The 20,280-nt window shown below is 41.1% G+C and overlaps 1 protein-coding gene across 1 annotated transcript; it reads right to left on the bottom strand.

The window, feature by feature from the left end:
• Positions 1-867: 867 nt before the first annotated feature.
• Positions 868-6,572, bottom strand: LOC133743987 (disease resistance protein RPM1-like). Its single transcript, XM_062172087.1, has 2 exons — positions 4,091-6,572; positions 868-3,525 (listed from the first exon to the last, which is right to left on the bottom strand). The coding sequence occupies exons 1-2, from the start codon at positions 4,536-4,538 to the stop codon at positions 1,115-1,117; spliced, it is 2,859 nt and encodes a 952-aa protein (XP_062028071.1). The 5' UTR covers positions 4,539-6,572; the 3' UTR covers positions 868-1,114.
• Between the last annotated feature and the right edge of the window lie 13,708 nt (positions 6,573-20,280).

Genomic DNA, 20,280 nt, shown 5'->3' with positions numbered 1-20,280 from the left:
ACCTCTCTAACACAGAAAAATAAATAAAAAAACAACCTCAAACAACTTCGTTTTACTCTCAAATTTTTTTTCCGGTTAGATTAGTACTGAGGAGAACCTGTGAGACAAAATTCAGCAGGGATGAGGAGTAACAATAATATTGAGAGAGACCTTAAAAGTTAAAACAAAGGTTGGAAACTTAACTTGCAGACTTCAATTGACAAATAATATAAAACAATTATACGACCAGTCAGAAGAGTGATGCTTGCAATAGAATTTTCTTGAAAAACTCTCTTCACAAATCCTAGCACCAGTAGGCTCCGGCAAGTATGTTGACTCTTGAATGTTTTCTTCAAAAGCACCCTTCAGCCTGTCATCCAATGCACAAGAATCACAAAAGTCTGGGGAAATATCAGCAAGCATGTAAATCATCAGTTATGGAATACAGTCCTCCAAGGAAATTCTGCCTCACATATCAATCAAATAAGCTTTTGGGATAAAAAAAAATGGCCTGAATTCTGGACTTTCAAAAATTCAAGTAAATCCCAATAACCCCTAACCGTATTAAGTATCATCCATACAAAATACAGAGAAGCAACTGCAATTCTCTAAGAAGATAATAAATTCAATGTTTAAAAAGGCAACCGATCAATCAGTTACCACGCCCATAGAAATAAAAAGAATCCTGAACTCTGATCCACCTATGTAGCAAAGCTCAAGGGATCTTTACTAGGTAGTACATGGCATACCAGCAATAAGAAAGAATTACTCCAGAGGAGTTAAAAGATAATATATAAAAGAACAATTGCGCTGGACAACAGTTGAGCAAACTGTGCAGTAATTTGAAGTGATGAATCTTCAGTTTGCACAATCATTTTTTGGACCATGTAAATGATAATGATAACTTGATAGAATTGTTTCTGTATATATTATGTACACTTTGTCTTTACAACTATTTCTATATACAAAGAAGAGTAAATGGTGAACAAATACTACACCTTATTCTTCAGTAGGTTACCTATTATGGGTATTTACAGTCATCTGCACATAGTGCAAATGCAACAATCTACACATTTTCATTAACTTAGTTACAATGAAATTTACAGGCATATATACAATCTGACCTGTATCAGATCTAAACCTTCCATAGAGGACGAAGTTCATGGCTTCTCCTAACAGTACCAGCTGGTGAGGGACTATTTTCTATCTCCTTGAAACTCTCAATTGGATAGACATCCCAACCACCATCTCTCCAGTAGGCAGAATAAACTTCCGGGATATGTGCTACTTCTCCATAATCCTCACCTTCCCCATCTGGCCGCAGTTTTGAGATTAATTCATACGGCATGTCAAAGAACTGAAGTGATTTTAGTTTGGTAAGGTTTTCAACTCCTGATGGTACCCTCTTCAACAACTTGCATCGTTGGATTGTCAGCCTTTCAAGGCATGGCATTGCTCCCTTCTCCACCTTCACACAACTGAGCTTGTGAAATTTGTCAAGACCCAAAACCTTAAGCTTTTTAAATCCCCCACCCTTAAATGACAACATGTCACTATCACAAGTATGAAGCAATTCAAGATGAACAAGATTCGGCAAATCTTGAAGAAGTACCATCGGGTCATCCTTTAATTGACTCCACTTCAATAATAACTTAACCAAGCTATGCAGTGAAGGTATCCAACTTGGTAACTCTTCCAAACGTCCTGTCAGGTATAGTCGTTCAAGAAACGGAGGAGGGGAAGACAGGTGTAGGAGATCAATTATCTCATTCTCTCCTGCAGAATTTACAGAAAATGAACGCAGCTTGGTCAAACTTTCGAGCGATAAGCACAAAGCTAATCCATCTTCTTTTCTCAATTTTATAATTCCCAACCTCGTAAGTTGCTTGAGCTTAGCTAACTCCCTGATTGTCATTCCACAACCTTGATTTGCCTCAATAAAACAGAGCTTTTGCAGGGACAGAAGATCTCCTATACTTGAGAGGACCTTAAAGCCAAACTTGGAATAAAAGTGTGGATAAGATTCAATCTTAAGATGATAAACCAGGAGGTGGCGAAGTTTTTGGAGCTTTAATATCTCAACAGGCAACTCAGAGACATAAGTCTTTTTAAGATCCAATGTCTCCAGGTTCTGCAGATTCCCTATGCTTCTGGGAATGACTTTCACCTGAGTGTTCCTCAAGCTTAGATAACTTAAATAAAACAGGTCCATGATTTCTCTTGGAAATGTCTTTATAGGTGCAGCTTCTATATCTAACACCCTAAGCAACCTAAAGCCATTGGAAAGATTTTTATGCATGGATGACTTTGAAACCACCCCAAACATAAACAAGGAACGAAGTTGAGGAAATGACCTGCTTTGTTGTACAGTTTGCAATACATTATGTATTGACAAGCGTCGAACTCTATCAGGCCAGATTGTGTTGTGCTCCTTCATTATGGCTGCAAAGTTTTGATCCCTTGATTTTGAGACAATAATCTCTCGCAAAAGGTCATGGATGCGGTAAGTTTTGACCCTTCCATCACTTGTTGTGTCTCCCACAAGCATCAAACTTCTGTTCAACAGCTCCTTGAGGTAGTCCTCAGCTACTTCCTCCAATGTTCTTCCTTCTCTAGCTTCAATAAATTTTTCTGCTATCCATAAGCGAATGATTTTCATATGCTTAATCAGATGGCCCTCTGGAAAGACGCTCAAGCACAAAAAACATGCCTTCAGATTACAGGGCAAATCATTAATACTGAGAGAAAGGACTTTCTTCAAATCGTCAAGTTTATCATTGCCATGAATTTCAGCTCCAAGACTACGGCAAATCAAATCCCACTCATCTATTCTGCGGCAGTCTTTTGTTGCCAAAACACCACTTATTGCCACAATTGCAAGGGGCAAACCCTCACACTTTTTTAGGATATCTTTACAGAATGATTCCAAATAAGAAGGGCATGACTTCCCCCGAAATGCCTTCCTACTGAACAGACTCCAAGACTCCTTTGCAGGCAAGGGTTTCACCTCATGGATATGACCTTCGGATTCTGAGCAAGAGGTGGATGCTACATCAGATTTACGTGTAGTGATCATGACTCTGCTGCCAAGCTTCCCATTAGGAAAAGCATATTTGACAGTCTCCCATACGTTGGTGTGCCAGACATCATCAAGAACAATCAGGTACCTCCTTTTTTGCAGCAAGTTTTTGATTCTCTCTTTCAATTTATTGTTGTTCATGCCATCTACACCTTCTGGAACAGCCCTCCCAAATTCTGAATAGAGTTTGCGAATGATGTCTTTAAGGAGATCCTGTGCTTCAAAAGACTGAGAAACTGTGATCCACGCACGGGGTTTGAAACGTTTCTTCACTTCCACATCATCATAGACTTTCTTCACCAAGGTGGTTTTCCCCATACCACCCATTCCTGTCACTGGAACTACTTCACGTCCAGAGTCACCCTTGACCAGCCAGCTGACCAGTAGGTTTTTAGGCTCGTCTATGCCCACAACATCAGTATTGTCTAAAAGAAGAGCATCCTCTCGCCGATCATGCCATGTGCTACCTGTTGGAAATCAAGTAATGAAGAAAGAAAGGTGGGGGGAAAGACTAGTATACTAACCTAGCACTTTGAATATCTGTCTTTTAGTATAACGAGAAGAGTTTCATATGTTTCATGACCGAGAAAAAGGAATCTGAGTAACTAAACCATTTTCTATCCAGATCCAGACAATATACTTTTCATGTTGTGCTCTTAAAAACCTAAGATGACAAACTATAATAAGGTTGAAGTTAACCTGTCCTCCGGCACCTTTCTAACCGGGCTATCTACAATTAGTTGATGTCATCCAATTTACTCACGTGGTCTGCTTCAGCAAGTCTAACTAGAGATGCTATCATTATATCAGATGAGTGGATAAAATAGCATGGGGGCAATACATAAATGGGAATATCGAAATTCCATCTACAGCACAGATGAACTTTAAATAGGACGAGAAAATTTTATCTAGAGTATCTTAAACAAATAACACAAACAAAATCACTTTTAATCAAGCTGCCTGTAGCAATATCAATTTAGGGTTGAAATCACCTCTTTAAGTATACAAAGCTACAGGGCAGTGAAGTATTACCTGAACTGGTAAAAATGGAGCCGTTTGCAGCAGCATTAAGTTTAGGAAGAAGTCTTTTATGCACAGCAAAGATCTCTTTGATTCGGGTGTTGATGCTCTGTAACTCCTTGGCAACCCGATAATAAGCTTTCAGGTTCTTAACACAGCAAGAAAGCAAGTCTAAAGTACAATATAGTTGGTGCACATGATTGTTATGTGTTTGGAGGAGTGTAAATTCATCTATAACATCTTCTGCATCATGAGCAACATCTCGTATCTGCTTAACCCATACTTTGAGTTCTTCATCACTTTCTTCCATTGCGTCTGCATTCTTCAGAAAGGCCCTCATGTGCTCCAACTCCCCATTTAGGTAAATGAGTTCTTCTCCAACCCCTCTCCAGAGTTGAACTCCATTTGCGAGAAAAGGAGAAATCTTGTTCAGTAGAAAGCTGACTGCACTTTCTGACATTCACTCACTAGGTTACTGTGAAGTCCAAAGGGACTTCAAGTATTCTGGTGATTTTGTTTATATAGAGGTAAGAAGTCCTCTGTGTAGCCTTTTAGCATACGCAACAATTTTAGGAACTGGCGTCTCAATAGCTTCACCAAGAAGTTACGAGTAAAAAAAATGACTACAAAATAAATAGTTAATAGTGATTCAGAGTTTTCGGCGACTTGGTCACCAAAAGATAATGTTGTTTGTTCATCTGGTATATATTAAAAAATTAAACTATGATATGAAAATTACACTTATAACTGCTTTCAATTGCACCAGAAAATCCGGGCTATACAGTAAAAGAATTGAAACAATAAGTAAATGAAAACAACAACATATGAACCATCACTGGCAAGTATATGGAATTTTGGGTTCAAAAGTCTAAAACACTATATGAATGCACAAGATTAATATGAATTTAAAAGAGCAGTTGATTCTTTGTGCGTGAGAAGTTTACCAGAAAGATAAATGAGTAAAAAATTTACCAGCAAAGAGTCTATGTATGGCTCATATTAACGCTTAAAACTTCTACCTCACCCGGTAATCAACAATGTGCATATACACATGCCAATCACCCTGCGATTAAAGTCTATTTAAACAGTATCTCTTCTGATATTCACAAGAGAGGTGGACTCTAAAGATTATGCTAAGTTTACCATTGAGATAAAAGAACAATATAATACCAGCCAAGAGTTGCTGTATTCTCAACTATCTGTTCTTACTACAAAGTTAAAACCTGCACAATATTCCCAGAAATATCCTGAGAAGCGATAAAGCCTACAGTCAAGCACGGTGTGAACAAGCCTTAAAGTCCAACCGTAATGATCAGGGTAAACATCAACCATATCTTGTCATCCTCACTGCAATGACCACATTCTTTTAGCTAGTAGCTAATCAAAACACGCTGCAAGACAATGACTTTGGTGTATATTAATGGTGAAAGGGCAGTCAAGCATCTCCTCGGATATTCTTGAAATTTTCTGGCGTCTATGTAATACCTGACTAGATTTCTTTGTCTGATTCATGTTTCTAGAACTTGACTTTTTCGGAGCTCAAATACTTACAAGCAAGAAAGCGTAACCAATTTCCATTCCCAAGTTACCAAGTACATGACATATCTACTACAACCTCAATGTTTTATTGATGATCTTGCGTACAGAAGGACTCCTCTTCAATAAATAAAAAAAAACAAAACAAAATTCTCCTCTCCCACCAAGAAAATACTGACTCTATCTCTTTCGGAACAAGGTGGTCCTTAATTTCTCTGTCTCTCTCACCAAGAAAATACTGACTCTATCTCTTTCGGAAAACAAAGTGGTCCTTAATTTCTCTGTCGAATCTAAAAATAATTCATCATCTCAGCGTACTCAACCGTGTTAAATGTCAAATGCTCGATTGTAATTTTCCTCACAAAGATTTGTGAGACATTTCATCGAACACTTGGCGTGCGTGGCCACTCGACGGCTTTGTTGGCCAGAATGAAAGGCCAAAAGAGATGTCATTGTTAAATGAAAGATGCGCCAGGAAGCGTAAGCCATTCAGGAGAGGAGATGAGATTCGCTACGAAACTAGTAAACTTCACAGAAGATGGAAGATGAATGAGCATGGAGCACAAGCATACCTCTCACAGTCTTCTTCATGGAAATGATGATGGGCTATCAGACCGTACCTCTAGTCGACTACTCCATAGAGCTTCTTCACAGCCAAGCCAAGCCAAGTAGATATTAGATTTGGGTGAGGAACTCAGAACTGGTCTCTCCTTAAGATAAGAGTTGACGAAGGGAAACAGTGAAAATTAGCTAAACCCGAAACTGACTAACAGGTAGAAAAACCGAAAAGGTACAGTTTTGCTATAGAAAGAGGATGAGTTTACCGTTTACACACTACGGTCTACGGGTGTGCAAAAAAACCATTCGAATGTATTCAGGTTTTGGTTTCGTTTGGTTTTTTATCTAAGAAAAATTAAAACTCAAATGTATTATCAGGATTGAGAATCAATTTAGTTTGGTTCACGAGTTACTCAAATCGATTATAACTGAACTAAACTGTGGGTTTTTTTCCTTTTTTCTTTTGGTAAGAGACAACTATGATTATAACTATCAGAACAGCAAAAATATATCAGCTCCACCACTTGGATCATGTCTCTAGACTAGAAAATAATACTTCAATTCAGGGTTAATTCAATGATTCTATTCGTCCCACAATGGGGTATATATACAAGTACAAAGGAGTAATCTAACTCTAATAGGAAACAATCTTTTCATAATTACAGGATATCATAATCCTAATTACATACAGATTTATAGTGATTCTACACTCCCTCTCAAGTTGATGCACAGATTCTCAAACAGTAACCCTTTACCAGGCACCATCTTTAAGTACCTCAAAATACAAAAGACTGCATCCATATGCTCTTCACTAGGACAATGCATAAACTGGCTAACAACACTCATAGCATAAGCAATATCAGGTCTAGTATGTGATAAACTGGCTAATCAACCTTCCTACAAGACGTTGATACATTCCTTTATCAGTTGGAACTTGATCAAGATAAATAACAAGTCTGTGATTCATCTCAACGGTTGTCTCGATTGGTCTGCAGTCCAACATCCCCGTTTCAGCAAGTAAATCAAGGACATACTTCCTCTGTGAAAGTGAAATCCCCTTCTTAGACCTAGCAACTTCAATACCTAGCAAATACTTCAGTTGTCCTAGATCCTTCATTTCAAACTCCTTTGACATATACTTTTGCAATTCATTCATCTCTTTTGGATCATCCCCTATAACAATCATGTCATCAACATACACAATAAGAGCTGTAATCTTACCATTCTTGCGTTTGATAAACAAGGTATGGTCAAAATTGCTCTAATGGTATCCAAAGGCTCTCATGGTCTTTGAAAATCTTCCAAACCAAGCTCTTGGAGACTGCTTCAGGGCATACAAAGACTTCTTCAATTTACACACCTTGCCAACGTCACTTGGGTCATTCTTAACACCTGGGGGCACATCCATGTACACTTCTTCCTCCAAATTCTCATTAAGAAACTCATTCTTCACATCAAACTGGTGCAAGGGCCAATCTTTGTTTGCTGCAAGTGAGATTAGAATCCAGACAGTATTGATCTTTGCCACAGGTACAAAAGTCTCATCATAATCAATCCCATAGCGTTGTGTATATCCCTTGGCAACCAACCTTGCCTTGTATCTATCAATAGTTCCATCGGTATTAAGCTTCATAGTAAACACCCAACTACATTCTACAATCTTCGATTCTTTCCAACTGGCATAAGTACTAGCTCCCATGTTGCATTCCTCTGAAGAGCTTCCAATTATTCATTCATCGCCTTTGTCCATTTTGGATCCGTCAATGCATCATGCACGTTACTAGGAATAGATACAGTAGATAATTGATCAACAACAAGTGCATGTGACCCGGAAATCCTATGGTTAGACATAAAGTTAGCTATAGGGTATTTAGCTTTGGCTTTGATATCTGGTTCATATTGTTTCTTAGGATTTCCCTTTGTGATTTCCTAGGTTCATCACTTTCTAGCCCAGAAGACTAATTACAGTTTAGGGGTACCTGAGGTGGATCATTCTGAGTGGGATCTTTAGTTAGTGATTTAGAAGGGGGAATATCTTGTGTGTAAGCTTCAGATACGTCTTGATTTTGATCCAAACTATCCAAAAAAGTCGTCTCATGAAACGATCGATCGTTTGGCTATTGGAAATTTCTACCTATTAAAGCGATCGATCGCTAGGGTCAAGCGATCGATCGTTTGCTTTTGCCTCAGAAAGCGATCGATCGCTAGGGCTGAACGATCGAGCATTTTGTCCACACGAGCGATCATTACGTTCAAATTGTTAGATTCAAACGATCGATTGTTTTTGGCTGTTTCAGAATTTCTGCTTTCAAATAGTTCCTCCAAAATTTTCAAGTCTTTAAAAACATCAAAAATCACCAATAGAACGAGGATTCCCTTCACAACCTCTCTCCCGCTGAATGGAAGACTGAGAAGCTCCCTCTGAGTAATATGGCTCAGATTCACGGAATGAGACATCAAGAGATATATGTAATGTGTTGGTGAATGGGTCATAACATCTGTAGCCTTTCTGAAACTCTGCATAACCCACATGTTAATGTAAGTGACCGAGGGGTCTAATTAACGTAAAAGAGAGAGAGAGAGAGAGAGAGAGAGAGAGAGAGAGAACAACACAAGAAGTATAGTGGTTCGTCTCCCGCCTTAGCAGGAAACTACGTCCACTTGAAAGCTTAACTAGTGTGTTTGGGCCTTGCGGCCCAAAGGGATTACAAGAGATGTAATGGGATGATGTGAGTTGTGGGAGGAGGCATTCCTTTTATAGGTGAAGGAAGTCATCTCCTTTACATTTTCTTAGATGTGGGATGACTAAAATCACTATTCTAGTCTAGAAAGGCCTATTATGGAGGCAACTTGGCAAGGCCGGAAAGGTGGCTTCCCGGCGACGGATTTGCCACTTCCGGATACCGTAGTGTAGCTGATACGCTAGAAGTAGCACGTGTCAATCCCCGGCAACGGCTCCAAAAATTGATACGCTAAAAGCAAGCGCGCAATTTAACCCTGCAAAATATAGTTGTTAGTATAGAATAAGTAGGGATCGTTCTAGCCGGGGATTGATGGTACACCTGTAATTGCAAAAATAAATAAAGAATTAAAATAATAAAGTAAAAAGTATTATGTACAAAAATAAAACAAAGAATAGAAATATATACAAGTTAATGTAAAAAGGGGGGATTAAGATTTTTAAAATCAAAAATTAAAATAAATAAAATGTAAAAACACATATACAAGGGTGGAATGCAAGGAACAAAGATCAAAACCACAATCAGATGAATGAAATCCAATTACAATTCCTATAGTTGATTATCTATGTCATGAGAAATAAGTTGACCATGTGAAACGTTAGTAAGCAAACGATTTCCCATATTTTACTTTCCTTGAATAATTAATCTAAGTGAAAGCACCTAAATCAATCCTATTGAACATGCAATCATAGTCTAAAAAGCTAGCTAATCAAGAACACATTCAATGCATGAAGAACAAAGAAAGAATGTCAACCAAAGTGCACAACCTAGTTATGAATAAGTTCACCTATTTGCAATCCTCCTTAATTGATTTCAACTTTTGTCCAAAGCCTTTACTACTTAAATCTAGCTTCAATTACATGCATGTATCCTAAGTTCGCCGCCAAAGAACACATACATATAAAAGTTTTCTATAATCCAAAATCAATTAAGCAATCTCACATAAGCAACATAAAAATCAACACAAAGAAATCACAACTTTTATCCAAACATAGAGACGGGCTTTAAACTTTGCCCTTAACATTATTTGTTAACTAAAATTCATAGTTCTACAAATTCAAACAAAGAAAACCAAAAGAAGTTACAAGGAAAAAGATAGAATTACACCGTGAAGGGAGTGGATGATGAAGCTTGAGACGTTGATCTTGAATCTTGAAAGCAAGACTTCACTATCACGGCACAAGGTGAATGATGACGGCTAGGAGGCGTCATGGCTTCTTCTTCTCTTCTTCTCTTTGCTTGAAAATGCAGAAACTTGAAACTAGAGAATGGAGAGAAAAATGGAAAGGAAATGGAGAGACAAAGAAGATGAAATGGATTAAGGAATGTGTTTTTCTTCTTTGTTGTAGCCTCTATTTATAGGCTACCAAGCAAAACTATTTGGCTTTAAACAAATGATGATGGGTTAGGTTTGAGCATTTAAACATTAATGGAATTTGTTAGGTTTGAATATTTAAACACTAACGGAATTTGTTAGGTTTGAATACTTAAACACTTAATGGAATTTGTTAGGTTTGAGACACTTTTTGCTCATTTTTCCTTCAATTAATTCTCTACCAAAACTTCAGATTTTTCCCATGAATTCTTCATATGAAATGATCCACCATGAGTGTAGATCATGCTGTAAAATTTTCAGAACTTTTTTCCATGTCTTTGGGCCGGAATCGCTGCTGGACTCCTTACAGGTCCAGTTTTCCAATTTTACTTCTGCAGAAAATTGGGTTGACTGTTTGAAGGCCTTCCACTTCTATTTGGCTCTTACACTCTTCATAAGAAATGTTTCTTAGGATGTCTAGAATGGATCTGGAAGGTTTCAGCTCATTTGAAGTTCATTTGGTCAGGTGGTCGCTCCTTCTTCCTTGCTTGGCTAGGTTTCTCCTAGCCGGAGTAGGAAAATGTGTAAAGTTGACATTTTTAGTGCATTTCCATTTTTCTCCATCAGTTTATGGACCTAACACTTATTTCATCATCATCTACTCCAATGTACCTAAAAAATAGAAATTGAGTTAAAAAAACGATTCGTTAAGGAATTAACTAAGCAAAATATGAGGAATTAACTATTAAAATACCACATTAAAATGCTCCTATCAAATTCCCCCACACTTAGCTTTTGCTAGTCCCTTAGCAAAATCAAAACACAAACACAACTAAGACTCAACGAAATTTTAAAGAAAGAAAGACTCAAACGTTATGACATACAAAGACTCTATTGTCCTTCAACATTTTTGTCTCAGAAATCTCTTTCTTTCACAACATCAAGATTAGCACTCAACCGAGAATCAATGTTTAGGCATTCGAGAGTTAATTAAAACACATAATCCACACATACACAAGTAGGACTTGGTTGTAACAATGGTGATGGGGTGGAGCTCAACATGTTTCAGATAAGTATGATTCATATCCTCACAAGGTATATCCACTCTTTCTTCTCTTAGATCAAGGCAATGCTTAAAAGCTTATAACCACTCAATTATATGTGAGAGAAAATATTTTGAGGCAATCAAATAGCTCACATATATTAGAAACGAAAGGCTCTTTGTGAATATAATTAATTTTTTTTTTTTTCAAAAGATCTCATGAAATATATCAACTACTTGCACGAATGGACCCAAGCCATAGGTTCAACTCTTATAACTCATCTTCACCGATCAAAGGCTATCCCATCTTAAGGATCAAAAAGGTCTTATAAAGGGTTGTAATGGGGCCAAGGCTCAAGGTTTTAAGAAACAAAGGGATAAGGATTTTCACAAAGTGTCCTAAAAACCTAGCAGAGCATTTACAATTCACCTTATGTCTCCATTTTAAGGGCCATATGTCATTTTGTTAGGCCAACAGTCATTTTCAACTCCTTGCATCATTGTGAAAAAGAACAAAGACCTCATATTATGATTTTGGGCCTTCAACATACAAAAACTCCTAATTCACAAACAAAGAATCATGTCCAATTTTTTTTTCCTTTTGGACAAATCCACCCCCACACTTATTTCTCATCATCCTTCACAAAATACATCACAAAATTAAGCTCTACTAGGCCCTAAGGACAAGGGTAGAGTCAAAACTATACTAAGGTTCACATGGTGAAGATTATGTGGGTGATGAAAGAAAGGCTTATACATGTAGGCTCAAAGGGGTTTATCTAAGGTGTGTACAACTTGTGCACATAATTAGGGACACATGGCATATTTGGCAATGATGGTAATTCCTAAGATGCCTTTATCCTTTCCAGAATCAGGGACATGTATTGATAAAAGTCTTAACGAGCATAAGAGTGAATTCTAACATTCTCTAGTCCATTAAACTTAATCTATGGCAATCAATCAATCAAATGAAGAATAATGAGATCATCAAAACATCGCTAAGAAAATAAAAATATATTTTTCATTATCACTCCAAGAAAAAGGGACATGAGCTCAAATATCTCACATGGGCTTTTGTGAATCAAAACTCATCTTAACATGCTCATATTCTGTACCAAGGTCACGAAATCCATATCCACTACTCATGCACATGTTTTTCATATATCTCAATTAACCAAAGAATACCATTTAAAATCATCTCGATATTGTGATCCTCTCTTAGCCATAATTTCAGAGATATAAGCTCATCCTAGACAGTTGAAAGGGCATCCTAAGACTCAAACAAACAAAAAGATTCTATAAAACCAACGAAATAAAGACCAAAGATAAACAAAAACCGAAACATGAATATAAAACCTAAAACAAAGTTAACGAATTTTTTTTTTTTTTTAATTTTCTGATTTTTTTTTTTATTTTCTGATTTTTTTTTTTTTTATAACCACAAAACTATCTCCTATAAACAAAGTGAAAAGTTAACCCTTCCCCCACACTTAAATCATGCATTGTCCTCAATGTATAAACAAGTATAAAGCATACAAAGCATCAATCAAGCATGGCATAAGAGTTAACGCAGGAAATCCTAAAACAAAGAAAAATTTACGAAAATAAAAGAAAAGGGAAGAGTTCAAGAAAGCAAATCTCCGTTGATGGCTCCTCCACAGCGTCTTCTTCTTTATTATGGGCCTTCTTGTGGGCTTGGCGCTTTCTTCTAACAGGATCCAGTGGACACACGTGATTGGGCTTCTTTTTTTTGGGCTTGGCGGTTTGTCTTGTGGGCTTGACGGTTTGTCTTGTGGGCTTGGCAGTTTGTCTTGTGGGCTTGGCAGTTTGTCTTCATAAAGGATCCGGTGGACACACCTAGTTGGGCTTCTCTTGTGGATTTGGCGCCATCTTCATTATGGGCCACTTGGGCCTTCTTGTGGGCTCTGGGAGCCGTGTTATTACTTGGCAGCTTCCCTGTTTCAGCAATCCGGCCCATGAAAGGTTTGTACCACGGATCCACTAAAGCTGTTTCAGCAATTCGGCCCATAGGATCCACCAAAGCTGTGACTTTTCTTTTCCGTGATTTACGGCAGCTTTCGGCTGGAGTTTGTCTGTCACAACTCCTCGAGATCCGTTTGGTTCCCCCACGCGCTCCCCACGCGCCAAAAGTCCGTGTTTTAGGGCAACTTTAATCTTCTTTTCTGACGCTGGTTTGACTCTTCATTGTCCATCCAACGGTGGAGATTGCATGCTTTGTTCCTTAAATAAGTGCATTCTGGAGATGAGACTGTTCACGCCAAAAACTTCTCTCAGAGCTTCAGTCATTCTCTCTCAAAGCTTCAGTCTTTCTCTCTCAGATCTTCAGTTCTCTCTTAGATCTTCAGTTTTTCTCTCTCAGATCTTCAGTTTTTCTCTCTCAGATCTTCAGTTCTTTCTCAGATCTTCAGTTCTCTCTCTCAGATCTTTAGTTTTTCCCTCTCAGATCTTCAATTTTTTTTCCTCTCAGATCTTCAGTAATGGAACCACAAACCCAGCAACCAACCGAGGATGGAGGAAGCAATAGAGCAGCTGGGAGTAGTGCTAACATGCTTTGCAGTCGGAGCAGTACCAGGTGGACTCCCACTCCAGATCAAATAAGAATCCTCAATGAGCTTTTCTATAGCAAGGGAGTTAGGTCCCTGTTGAGACAGAAAATTTACAGGTTTAATTTTCAAATGGGGTCCTTATTCTTATAATTTTGTTAAGTGCTTTGACAAATAAAAGCACAACGCTTTTAGTAAGAAGTGGTTTTTAGTAAAAGCACAACGCTTTTAGAAATTGAGTTAAAAAACGATTCGTTAAGGAATTAACTAAGCAAAATATGAGGAATTAACTATTAAAATACCACATTAAAATGCTCCTATCAGTAGCTTGAACATAGGGCTACAAGATGTAAGTAGCGGTTGGGCCTCACCATGGTTTATGGGTGTCCCAAAGAGGGTGTTACTTATGCTTGGTGAGATAGCAAACTAGTCTCACTAGTAGAGGTATCTACAAGTCCCCGAGTAAGAGTAGCTTGTTGGTTGGGGAGTTATAAACATGATGTCACCAAGCATAAGTAATCACCGAGAGGCGCCTAGCCCCTACAAGTCCCCGAACTCCGTAAGCAAGAAGGGACTCTTTTAACCTACACAATGAGACAAAAACGCGCATATGTAGAATGCTTGTTGTATTGGGCAACGTATGTGAATTGCTTTGATATGCATTGGCATACACGAATTTACAAGGTGCATGATACATGTTGATGTATACATGTGGATGGCGCCAAGTACGATTGGTTATGACGTATAGACTCGAGAGCGCATATGGTTGTGTGAACATATTACGAATAAGCGTATGAATTGAATATGATGTGCGTGGTGCTCGCAAGAGAACGAACGAGGTCGAGTTGACGAGGTTACGGTCGGTGTAAGTTGCATAAGTGCCATGAAGGCAAGCGTTTGTAATTCGTGAACGATGAATACGCGAACACTTGTGTTTGGTTGTCGCTTGTATTAATGGAACGCGAAAAGAATTCGATTTGTTGCAAAGGACAAATGTTAGAAGAATTCAATGTTCCATTAATGTGTATTATGTCGAGGGGATGTGAGTGTAAAACTCGATAATGCCGGGAAGGCGTCAGCGGGAAACTCAGGGGTGCGGTGAAGGAGTGAGCGGGAAGCTCGGGGGTGCCGGGAAGGCATGAGCAGAGAGCTCGTGAGCGAGAAGCTCGGGGGTGTCGGGAAGGCATGAGGGGAAGGCTCGTGAGCGGGGAGCTCGAGAGTGCCGGGAAGGCATGAGCGGAAAGCTCGGGGGTGCCGGGAAGGCGTGAGCGAAAAGCTCGGGTGGTGCCGGGAAGGTGTGAGAGGGAAGCTCGGGGGTGCCGTGAAGGCGTGAGCGGGAAGCTTGGGGGTGCCGGGAAGGCATGAGAGGAGAGCTCGTGAGGGGGAAGCTCGGGGATGCCGAGAAGGCATGAGCGGAAGGCTCGTGAGAGGGGAGCTCGGGAGTGCCGAGAAGGCATGAGCGGAAAGCTCGGGGTTGCCGGGAAGGCCTGAGCGGGAAGCTCGGGGGTGCCGCAAAGGCGTGAGCGGGAAGCTAAATGGTTGTCGGGAAGGCATGAGCGGAAAGCTCGGGGGTGCCGCGAAGGCGTGAGTGGTAAGCTTGTGAGCGGAAGCTCGGGGGTGTCGCGAAGGCGTGAGCGCGGAGCTCGGGGGTGCCGCTGAGGCATGAGCGTGAAAGCTCGGTGGTGCCGCTGAGGCGTGAGCGTTAGAGCTCGTGTGCGGGAAGCTCGAATGTGATGCCCTAAGGCGTAAACATTAACGTTGCTAATTATGCTGGGCTGTATGTACAAGTCCCCAGTGAAGGAGGGTTTTCTTGCGGGGTTGATACCAAAGTGTAGCTTTGCGCCGTATTGCGAGCATAATTAGTGTCAGTGCGTCGTCCATATAGAATTGGTCGGAGCGAACGCTTATGTCCTTTCGGGTGGGCCCCTGCTAGGCCCTCCAAGGAGTCCCCGACTCCTTGCTATAGACCTTCGTATGGTCAGAAAATTGTTTGATGAGGGGAGCTGCGTTTAAGCAGTAGGTGCTAGGTAGCGAACCTAATCTTTGATACCCAAGCGTCGGGGGTTAACCGCCGAATCAATGGCTGCCGTGGGCTGTGTTAACCGGTCCCTTTACTCTTTCCCGGAGGAGAAAAGCTTGACTGTAATGCCGCGTAGCGGTCATTGTCAGTATGAGGCGTTGCCATACTGCTTGGCGATTGCTCGTAGACCATAGACTCGTGAAGCCTAGACCCGTTTAGGTCTCTTTCCCGTGGGGAGAGTTTGACAAAGTATGGTGCCCGAAGGCTAGACCAAATATTTACAGTGTAAATGTAAATCTTGCTATTTGTACGAACAACAAATGAGCAAGTGATATTTATGTGGATCTTAAAGCCATGTGACATGCATAATAGACAGTGGCAAGTGTGATGGGTGTCCAAAGAAAATTGTGGGAATAGTCCCGGTGACATGGTATGAAGCGTTTGTGAACTTGGGGCTTAAGTAAAGCATGTTGGACATGATCGAGCAAGTTGGGTGTAGTTGAGCAAGTTGAGTGTAGTTGGGTGTAGTTGAGCGTTTAGGCGCTGTGCGAGCATGCGGAGCGTGACCCAAGCGCAAGTCGTAGCCATACTCGATACTCAAGCGAGTCGTAACCGGAGCAAGTCGTTTATCCGAGCATGTTTAATTAAGTCGTAAGTGTCACAAGCTTCTAGATGAATGTCACATGAAAGTGAATTTAAGCATGTATGTGTGTAGCATGTACTTGTAGTAAAGTTGCCAATAATATTTTTGCATTTTGTAAACATGCTTAGAGATCATTGAGATCAATATGTGAAGCATGGCATATCTAGCACGTAAGGCCTAGAAAGTGTTGCCAAATCTACGAAATGTTGTAGGCATGCTCAAAACTTTATGAAATCATGGCATGGCAATAGCTCAAATTGAAAGAGCGTAAGATAAAGACTTATCTGGAGCCGACCGGACGAGGTTTTAATTGAGGTATCCAATCATAAGACTTTATTTGGAATGCATCAATCGACCATCGAGATATTGGTTCCATTTTGAGGAAGTTGCTGAGAGGGATAATCGGATTTACCAGGTAAACAATTAGCATGTAAGTTTGCGAAACTATTAAATGCTTGATATGTGCATTGACCGGGGGGCAATGGTAATGTATTAATACTGTGCACTAAGTGGCATGGTGCTATACAATGTATAATGCATCACACTATATACCATGCTTTGACTGGCATGGCCTATTAGTCGGTCACCTAGCCGCATAACACGTGTATACGTAGCAATATATGAAGAGAGAAGCATGTTGACCATGTACCTCTAAGTTAAATTTCAAAAATAGGTAATGAAATTAATTGACATATACATACGTAGACTTTGTAAGCATGTGTGGTCACAAAGTGCAATTGTGTTAAAGCATGAGTGAATACACTGTCAGTTGAATGCTAGCTCATAGACCAAATTATTGGCCACAAGTTGTATAAATTAATTTTGATGCTTGGCAGTTGTCAATGGTAACAGACTCACAGCAAGTTACTATGTAGATTCTAGTAGTGAGCTAGAGATAATGATTGAAACAATACATGAATATTACCAAGCAATATTAAATAACCATGTGAGGTACGTTGATGGAGACAACACTCAATTTCAATGATATATAGTAGATCATGTAAGGGAATTAAGGATGTGTGTTGTACGTGTATGCCTATCAGGTTTTGATAAGAGGCATGGGCTTAGCAGCCTTTGTGTATGATGTTGGATATATATCATGTATGTGGCACTATATTAGAGTACACCAAACCATGTGTGTGTTTTAAAACATGACAAGTGCGTCTGCACAGAAGTATAGAGTGTAGCTATTATTTTGCCAGTTTATGAATTAAACATGTTTGCTGTTGGCAGGAGAAGCCAAGAGAGATATGCATGTGTGATTAACCATGCCATATGCGTGTGTGATTAACCATGCCATGGTGTAACTTTTAATGCTCAGCAATTATGAACTACAGATAAGGAGCTACAGCTACACACGTAATGTGTATGGAATTCATAGTGTGTAGGCAAGGTGGCAGGTGTAGGCATCGTGCATTTGATGGGTGGCCTTGGATTATAAGCCATGCTATTTGTGTTGAGAAACGTTTTTTTTTTTTTTAACCAAAAAAAAAAAAAACGGTGTAGTTGTGCGAAGCACGTGGTGTCCACAGGTGTATGAACCAAACGTCAGAGCAGAAAACTCAACTTTTTCAATTATGACGAGCTGCTGCAATGATTTGTCCGCTTTCTCTCTCATAATTGATTTGGTGGATAAATTTTCCAGTGCTCGGTGAAAGAGAGATGGTCATCGTTGTTCAGAGAACTCTGGGTGTCCAGAGTAATTCTGGTGCTCAGCGGGGACTCGGAGATGAGCGGAGACTTGCTGCTGGTGCTAGCGGTGATAGCTGCTGGAGCAAGAGCTGCGTTATAGGGGCTTGGGGGAGTTGCCGAAGGTGCAGCAAGGCTTGGCGGAAGGCTCGCCGACGGAAGACTCGCCGGCGGAAGACTTGCTGGCGGAAGGACTCGCTAGCGGACGGCCTTGCTGGCGCGCTTGCTGGTGAAAGGGTCGCTAGCCTTGTTAGCGCGCAGCTATCACCGCTGGCAATGAAGCTGGGTGTTTTTTTTTTTTTTTTTTTTTTTTTTTTTTTTTTTTTTTTTTTTTTTTTCAGCGGAGCAAGTGGTGGCGGAAGTTTGGGCCAGCGGAGCCTTGGCAGAGATGGGTGTTAATGTCTAAAAGTTCAGCGGTAGCCAAACCTTTGTTAACGCTGATCCGATAGGCGGATCGATACTTGTGATGTTCTCAAAGTTTCCGGTACCTATCAAGTAAAATACAGAGGGCGTCAGAGGGAGACCACGCTGGGCGGTCTTCAACTCTCCGAAGCCTAAGTTAGTCAATGTATTTATGTTGACAAAGTAACAATAGGTAAGTATTAAATGCGTAATTAATGAGGAGAGAGGAGAGAACCTTTTATAGGTGAGGAAGAGGTTGATCTTCTCTTTGTTTTTGATGTGGGACTGATGTGCTTCAGTCCCCAGCTCTGGGAGCTTCTGATGCTATCTTGGCACGGCGCGTGGCGGCGCGTCAGCGGTGATCTGGGGGTGATCCGAGGCTCAGGTTGTTGCCCGCCTGGCTGTGTATCTGCATGCTATTCCTTTGGCGGGAATTAGTACCTCTGGCGGTACGATGAGCGTAGCCCATTATAGCTAATTATGATTGCAAATGTACATGTATGTACAAGTCCCCCAAGTCCCCAGTCAAGGAGAGCAATCTTGGTTGGGGAGTTGTTCAGCGGTTTGGAGCGTTATCTTCCGCTAGACTTGCAATAGCATAATTAGCGTCAGTGCGTTGTCAACCATGGACTTACTGAGCAAACGCTTTATACCCTTTCGGGTGGGCCCCTGCCAGGCCCCCCAGGAAGTCCCCCACTCCCCGGCGAAGATGGACCTCCGGATGGTCAGCAAATTGTTTGTTGAGGGGGAGCTGCACGGAGCAGAGGGTGTTGGGTAGCGAGCCCAATCTTTAGTACCCAAGTGACGGGGGTCAACGTGCCTGATCAGGGCCATCGTAGACTGTTGACAAGTCCCCGTGTCCCGTAGGGACGGTCTAACCGTAACGCCGCGTGGCGGTCGTTGTCAGAGTGAGGTATGGCCTCGGGATCCGCCGCTGGCGGATATCCCCCCGCTGACTATAGCAGGAAGCAGCGTCTAGTAGACGTGCTTGGCGGTATTTTATTGAGCAATATTGCGCTGAACAAAGTACGCAGCTGGCAAGCTGGAAAGGGGGTTCCGCTAGAGGTGTGTAGCGGAAACCGCCCCGCTTGCAGGATGACAAGGGAGAAGTTCTGCTGGCGGGGTTTCGCTCAGCGGAGACTCCGTCACTTGGAAGGTGACAAGGGAGAAGTTCCGCTGGCGGGGTTTCGCGGGTTCCGCTAGAGGTGTGTAGCGGAAGCCGCCCCGCTTGCAGGATGACAAGGGAGAAGTTCTGCTGGCGGGGTTTCGCTCAGCGGAGACTTTGTCACTTGGAAGGTGACGAGGGAGAAGTTCCGCTGGCGGGGTTTCGCTCAGCGGAGACTTCGTCACTTGGAAGGTGACGAGGGAGAAGTTCCGCTGGCAGGGTTTCGCTCAGCGGAGACTTCGTCACTTGGAAGGTGACGACGGAGAAGTTCCGCTGGCGGGGTTTCGCTCAGCGGAGACTTCATCACTTGGAAGGTGACTAGGGAGAAGTTCCGCTGGCGGGGTTAATTACGCTCAGCGGAGACTTCGTCACTTGGAAGGTGACAAGGGAGAAGTTCTGCTGGCGGGGTTTCGCTCAGCGGAGACTTCGTCACTTGGAAGGTAACAAGGGAAAAGTTTCGCTGGCAGGGTTTCGCTCAGCGGAGACTTCAGACGGTTGGTGATTTCTTCCCAAGTGGTTACTTCCAT

Source organism: Rosa rugosa, chromosome 4, assembly GCF_958449725.1.
Source record: "Rosa rugosa chromosome 4, drRosRugo1.1, whole genome shotgun sequence".
Classification (NCBI taxonomy): Eukaryota; Viridiplantae; Streptophyta; class Magnoliopsida; order Rosales; family Rosaceae; genus Rosa; species Rosa rugosa.
The sequence above is the reverse complement of the archived record's forward strand: the minus strand, read 5'-3'. Positions and strand labels throughout refer to the sequence as shown.

Coding starts and splice junctions, on each gene's coding strand:
- LOC133743987 (XM_062172087.1), bottom strand. CDS start 4,538: ATGTCAGAAAGTGCAGTCAGCTTTCTACTGAACAAGATTTCTCCTTTT. Junction 3,526..4,090: donor CTCCATTTTTACCAGTTCAG/GTAATACTTCAC, acceptor GATTTCCAACAG/GTAGCACATGGCATGATCGG.